The sequence below is a fragment of the Montipora foliosa genome, chromosome 11, assembly GCF_036669935.1.
Source record: "Montipora foliosa isolate CH-2021 chromosome 11, ASM3666993v2, whole genome shotgun sequence".
Classification (NCBI taxonomy): domain Eukaryota; kingdom Metazoa; phylum Cnidaria; class Anthozoa; order Scleractinia; family Acroporidae; genus Montipora; species Montipora foliosa.
Genome location: NC_090879.1, coordinates 35,833,237 through 35,840,275, shown reverse-complemented (window position 1 = coordinate 35,840,275; position 7,039 = coordinate 35,833,237). Strand labels below are relative to the sequence as shown.

Below are 7,039 nucleotides of genomic sequence, written 5' to 3'. Positions count from 1 at the left end.
CGTAACTTTTTCACTTTGTTTACGTTAACAAAAAGAGTTTGCATGCCCATTGTGTAAGGATAATTGTTCTTAAATTCATCACATCTTTTTGATAACTCTCGATTTTTTGGTGCGTCTTATAACCGAGTATTTGCGTGTAATTTTCAGTTTGAGAACTTAGCTTGATTAACCGAGTGCGCCTTATAACCGAATAACTCTGTATATATATTTTTAAAAATTTTGTTTTGGAGGGAAGGGAAAAAAAGCTTTAGCTAAAGCGATGAAGCGAATCAGTATTGGGAATAGTATTTAAAACAAAATTTAAAACAATTAGAGAATTCAAGCACGGGTTTGATATTTACGGTCATTATGGGGGTTGAAGAGCCTCATAATAAGTATTCATATCAAACCGGTGCTTGATAATAAATCCAATACTACAATGCTGAACACAAGCGAATACAAGCAAAGAAAACTATATGTTTAAATATTTGCATAATCAAATTGAAGAATCACCATAGCGTGAAATTCTCGGAAATAAAGAAAGGGGGTTTCCCCATGAAAATAATCTCATAAATATATTCAAGTCAGTTTTAACCAATCACAACTTCCATTTTTTTTACCAAAAATTGTTTCTCAAATGAATGTTATTTCCAAATTGGTTTCTATTTTGGAAGTGACTTTGGAAGATACAAGCAGTGTGTTTATTACTAGTGGATTAACAACTGAATCACAAGAATAGTTAATTAGTAAACTTTATGAGTAAATTTTATAAGTAAACTTTGTAAGTAAAGTTGAAGTTTGTTTAAGTATTTGCATAATCAAATGGAAGAATCACAAAGCGTGACATTATCTACAACTAAAAGTAAAGTTAAAGTTAAAAGTTGTGCATTTATATAGCGCCCTTATCACTAACGTCTCAAGGGCGCTTTACAATGATCAATTTACCCCAACGGACTGAAAGCATATACAGGCGCAAATTGCAGCCGCTTCTAAGCAGTCCATGCATGCTGGTACTCATTTCACCGACCTCGGAAGGATGGAAAGCTGAGTGAACTTTAGCGGGAAAGAAGGTCGCCAAATATTCCAGTCTCGGCAGAACCGGGAATGGAACCCGGGACCTTAGGGTTGGAAGGCAGAGATCTTACCACTGCGCCAACCCCTCCGCTCTAAATAAACGGTTTTTTTCCCACAGTTTTTTAACAAATCAGAAATGTACCCACAAATTTATATTCTATATTTAATTCCAAAAGTGGGAACAAATATTGATATAAAAATTATAATTACATTATAATAATATAATGTGTATAGCAAAAGAGTTTCATAAACCAAAATATAGAGAATTTCTTTCAAAGAAATTATTTTGTGAATTTTGTGAATATTATTATAAAGGTAATATACAAAATAATGATTTTATAATGGTTTGTTGTTTTTAAAATAATAAAAAAGTACCAATGAAATTTTAATTTAATGTAGCATTAAAATGCTCATATGAGTTGTGAAAAATTGCATTATGATGAACTTTTTAAAAAAGAGTATAGTTTTTGCCCTTTTTGTTGTGTTCAAACACGGAAAATAGACAATAAAAATATTAAAATAACACATTGCTGTGGACAAGAAATATCTGAAATACATTATCAAATGATTTGTATTATATGTGGTCTGATATAATGTGAAATTTATAAAAATAATTACATCGATTTTTATGAAAATATGTATAAGATAAGGAAAGAATCAGTTTATATCAGAAAATATCACATTATTAATGTCCTTGATGAAATCAGCCTTTCAAATGAATAACCCATTTCATCATTTCTTTGTTTTTAATAATGTTTTAACAAATAATAACGTTCTACCACAAATAAAAAACAGAAACGATTGATATCAATTAAATATATTATTCATAGTTTGTTTCTTCAATGGGGGATTGATTTTGAAATTAAAATTACTAAATCCAAAATAAATTCGCATGATTATGAGAAATAATGGAATAAGCTTTTAAGAGTCAATGTCACTAATTTTCAACCGGGCCATGCAATAGCGAAAAAACGAAAAATCTGAAAAAAATTCTCAAGAAAGCCCATGGTGAACTATTGCTAGAAACACAGATTTTACCTCGATCCGATAAATATTTTGGACGTACGGAGATAAACCTGGTTTCGCAGCTCTCAGGCCTGGTTTTAGGCGTCTGATACCACACACCGCTGAGACCTCCTTTGAAAATTAAAACACCTTTTTTACGAAACAGAAAGGAACTAATCAAATAAGGCAGACAATAATACACATTTTGAGTGGTTATTTTCTCAGTTTAAATTAAAACTGAATTTTTGACAAACTTTCCAGTATTTACAAAAATTCGAGCGATTTCTCGCTGCGCAAAATGCACAAAATTAAGGGCCTAAAATCATTGACTGGTACCTCGCCTGGTGTATCGAGGCTTATTCCACGTGAAAGAGCCCTGTTTTTTCTTTCAAAATCCATTTTCAAAACCATGGGCTACTTAAAATACAATTTTTGAGATCGAAAAATACACGTAATAGTTTCGTGAAATTTGAGCTCTTTTGATAATGGCGTACCGGTGTCGAAAGGTCACATAAACATAACAGCAATATATTTTCGAAACTCAGCGCTTAGTAATATTTGCTATCACTCACAAACTACTGTTTACAAGACTATTCTGCTTGATTGGTATAACTTGTAAGGAATATTTGAAAGTTTGGCTTTTTTTTAGACCTCGAGTTGTAACGGGTAAAAGGGTGTCAAGGTCAAAGCAGTCTAAATGAAATCAAATCGGAACATTTGTCATTCCAACATGGCTTTCTAACACTTAAAATGAGAATAGCATCTTTCGTACCTTGTATTAGGCTTGAAAAATCTGTCGCTAGATCAGTATTCTCGACCGTTACAGAATTCACTGTCAACGGCAGAAATATATGCGTTACAGTCTTTGTTACAAGAGACCGCTGACAGAAACTTTGATTGTGGGCGCGATATTGTTTTTCTGTCGCTTCATATCCGACCCTAAATTACGATTTTGGTTGTAGAATACAAATAAAAAAAAATCTGGCATTCTCGATTATTTATAACTTGAACAAAACGCACTTAATAAATTATAGAGGAACGGAATAAACGGTACAAGAGATGGAATAATTCCGGTTGGAAGAACATCAGTATAAGTTTGTATGAAAACAAAATATAACAGATGGAACAATTAACATTATCAGAGGATATTTTACATTCCGATAACATCCCAAGCACTCTTTAGACCTTAGTGCAAGAGCAGGACCCTACAAGATCCGAGAGAAAAGTAATGTATGGCGCTTTTCGCTTTGATTGTTGTTCCTCTATGTTCATGTTGTAGTAGCTGCAGATAAGCCTCAGTTGTGCGACACTGAGCTTGGTCAGCTTGTTGCTGCTGTACAAGGAACATACGTTCAGCGTGTCATAGACAATGGGGTGCAACAGCTCACATTGGCGAAGGACAGCTAAGCGGACAGACGAGTAAGCCTCCTGCTCTTGGGCCGCCTGGCAATCGTTATTGTTGATGGAGTCATGCCCTGACTGAGTGGTAGCTGCGTGCTTCAATTTTGCAGCAGTACGTGAAAAGTAGCTTTGAATCTGCTGTACAGTCAAGAACTCTTCCACGTGAAAGCAACGCTCACCATTGTCCCTTCTAGCATAGCGCATGTCCCGTGACACCTTCTCAGGGTCGGCTTTAAGGCCACTCTCCTGTCCAATCTGGAACTTGTTATCGAGGTACTGACGCTGATTCTGGTTAAAACGGGTGGACTTTTACGCACCTTTTAGAGCCCAGCCTTGCACCAAGGGAGATTCTGAAGAGACTTCAGTGGTGGTTGGGGCAGCTAGTGTTGGCTGAGTAGTGAGACCCTCTTGAACTTTCTCAGCGTACGCCAATTTAGCGGTATCTAAAAGGGTATACTTCTCTGAAACGAGCTCGCACTTCCCGAAGAGCAAATGGCGCTCCAGGTTGTGGTACTTCTGATAGGTGCGTATGCATCCCTCAACAGGACATGACAACAACGAGCTAGCATCCGCCCCTTCGCCATCCTCTTCTGCCTCCTCGTCCACGCCGTCACCTGTGTCCTCTTCACCTTCAACGTGTTCAGGCTTCTTGGATGGTTCGCACTTTCCTCTAGAACATGGCGCAAACCCACCCTTGGACACCTTAGCCTTCCATCCTTCCTCTAAATGCGTTGAAACTAAATCATGTACATAAGAAAATGAAATTAATAGTATCTTAATTAAGAGTTGAGTAAAATATTCATGAAGAACCAACAAACAATCAAAATTACGTTGAGAAAATGACTTTCATCCTAGGATGAAAAATGACTGAGATCTGGGGGAGGGGGAAGGAGAAGGATGGCTGAAAGGCGAGTATAAGCTGAAGTTTTGTCGTATCAGAAAAGAAGTCGCACGAATTAATTCATCGTGCAGTACTGAACACATCGCAAATAGGGAATCGTTAATGGAAAAGCCAGCCATTTTTAATTTGACCCTATTGACTCATTAGTATTTTAGCTAATATTTGAAATATCGTAGGTGTCCCCAATTTAACAGGGGGATTCTGCTGCCATAGATGTTTTTTGTTCAGTTGTAGCGGTTACCTTGTAATTGAGACCATGGGATACTTTTTCCCTTCCTGATGTTGTATGCTTTCCAAACTGTGACACAGTCCTCCTGGTAGAGTAAGTTGTTAAAGCTACTGATTCCCTCCCAGCAGCCTGTCATCTCCTGTTGTGGCTTCTCGAGGAAGTCAGTGACTAAGGTTACACGAACCCCATTAATCCCTCCATGAGACAGCATGGCTTCTTTAAAGTCGTCCGCTGTCAGCACATCGTGGCCTTCGTTAATGTATTGTCGCACGTGAGTCTTGATGGTAGCGGCTTTCCTGTCGCAAGGGCCTTTGCCTCCTTGAGGGTCACTGAAGTCGACCCTTTTGACATGGATTCCAGTTGCCGTCCCCATAAGACGGCACGCTGATAGCATTGCCACACTGTGGTAGCACCCAGCGTTGTCTTGTCTAAGTGCCGCAAACTTTATCTCGGGATGTTCAACTTTCAGTGACCTCAGTGTGTGTTGGAGAACTCGGACAACAGCATGGGCGTCCTGGCTGCACTCTTCTAAAATGTGGACAAAGGTCTGCTGCTCCAGTTGACCGGCCAACCTCCGAACTACTACGCTGACATGCCACGAGATACCCCTCTTGCCGAACCAGTCAGCTTGAGTCTCCCGGTATCTTTGTGGTAGCCACTTCATAGCCCAGTCCTGGGTTATTAGTACCGATGACTCATCTAGACTTACTAGAGCAGTGATTCTTGCCTTGTCTTGTTGCAAAGACCGAAGTTGGTGCGCTTTCCAAGACTCTATGGCCTGCACTGCAAGGCGGAAAGTATACTGCATGTCATCCCGTTCATCTTCCGGTAGTGGGGACTCTGCTACAACATTTTCAATCTGCCTTAGAGCACCCTTAAGCACCTCACACGAGGGGCACCTGTCTTCATGGCTGTGGCCACAATCCGATCGAAAAGCTTGATCTTTGGGGTCGCTTAGGGCGTAACTGCTACAGTGGTCGGGTGTGGTTGCATGAGTTGAAACATGTACCTGCAGCAAAAGGGTATGTCAGTGTATGTTGATAACAAATTACGCCATCTTCATATATAGCATCATGCAAAGAATAAATAAATAAACCTATCATAACGATATCTACAAACAAGATTAAAAGAAAAAGATAACCTCCTTACTGACTGACTGACTGACTAGCTGAGAAGCTAACTTTCAATAAACCCTACATTTCTTAGATTTTGAATATTTTGGCCGTTGCTTTTCATTGTATACCCCCTCCCTCTGCACGAATAGCGGAATCCCTGCCCATAGCGTTCAAGGCAGGTTTAAAGTCATGGCAGTACAGGTCTATTATGGTAATGAGTGCGGGTCTTTTTCTACGCCTGACTATCACATCGCTCAAATTCTTCCTCAAAATACATACGCATAAGTACACACTTACGAAGTATTTTTACGGAAAGTTTGTACACGGATTATAAGGCTATAATATCGCCCTCCTCCATACCTTATAATCGCCTTTGATGTACTGCTTAGCTTCCTTCAGCACCTTCTGCAAGCGGCTTACCCATACCCTGTCATCATTACTCAGCTTTAGTACCATTTCAATCAGTTCGTCGAAAGCCTTTCCGCCGTCTGCCGCTATGTAATCGAGCCCCTGAAGTGATTTTCGTACCGTTGCAGCACAAGAGGACAAGACACGCAGCATGGTTGATCTGCTGAATGGCGTAAAGTTGACTTCCTTACAGTATTGCGTATACTGTGCCACAATTCGCTCTGGTATCATTGTTCTTATGAGATTTGGCGTTTCTAGAAGACTTCCATCTGCCAGGGAAAGTAGTCTTTGGCCAAAAGGCAGGTCTATTACTACGTGTGGACTGGTGATAAATTCTAGGAAGTGGTCCAGTTGAGCATAGTTAACACGCATACGAGGGCTCTTGGACAGGAGTACAGCCGAGCCACACCCGTATTTTTTTCCGTGTTCTCGTGCGGTCTTCACTCGATATTCCGTGATACCCGGTAGGTATCGCCGGATAAGACTGTATGGCACAAGGTCGGCCATGACGGAGAGAACTTGTCGTCGCGTGTCCCAGCTGGATGCATTTTGGTATGCCTCTGCAAGGGACTTCAGATATTTGTCATCAGCAGGGTGGGGTTCAGACAATACACCCAAAGCACTCTCAACTTCACCAGACTCTTTCAATGCTTCCCACAGGCCACCAGCGTCATCTGGAATAATCACTTCCAGTGCTGCCACGACGGCGTCTCTTGCTTTAGTGACGTATACATGCCTTGTCCTACCTAACATGTTAGCCCAAGGTTTCCACTGTTGTGTTAAGGTAGACTTTCCGCTGATAGCCAAGAATTCGTTAAGCTTCGTTCGGCGAAGACTGAGGTTCCCGCTGCTTCTGCTATCACTTGAAAGTTCACTGCCACTCGTTTCCGTTTGAGACGGGACATACAGACTTGTGTTGTTTGATGC

The 7,039-nt window shown here is 40.1% G+C and overlaps 1 protein-coding gene across 1 annotated transcript; it reads right to left on the bottom strand.

Annotated features, from left to right (window-relative positions):
* Positions 1–3,237: 3,237 nt before the first annotated feature.
* Positions 3,238–6,484, bottom strand: LOC137976975 (uncharacterized). Its single transcript, XM_068824288.1, has 4 exons — positions 6,065–6,484; positions 4,602–5,598; positions 3,799–4,196; positions 3,238–3,747 (listed from the first exon to the last, which is right to left on the bottom strand). The coding sequence occupies exons 1-4, from the start codon at positions 6,482–6,484 to the stop codon at positions 3,238–3,240; spliced, it is 2,325 nt and encodes a 774-aa protein (XP_068680389.1).
* Positions 6,485–7,039: the final 555 nt, after the last annotated feature.

Bases quoted from the DNA above. Each gene is read 5' to 3' on its own strand.
- LOC137976975 (XM_068824288.1), bottom strand. From the start codon at position 6,484: ATGCGTGTTAACTATGCTCAACTGGACCACTTCCTAGAATTTATCACC. The intron at 5,599-6,064 runs GTATGGAGGAGG...CTTTTGCTGCAG, and splicing joins ACATCAAAGGCGATTATAAG to GTACATGTTTCAACTCATGC. The intron at 4,197-4,601 runs GTAACCGCTACA...TACATGATTTAG, and splicing joins CCCATGGTCTCAATTACAAG to TTTCAACGCATTTAGAGGAA.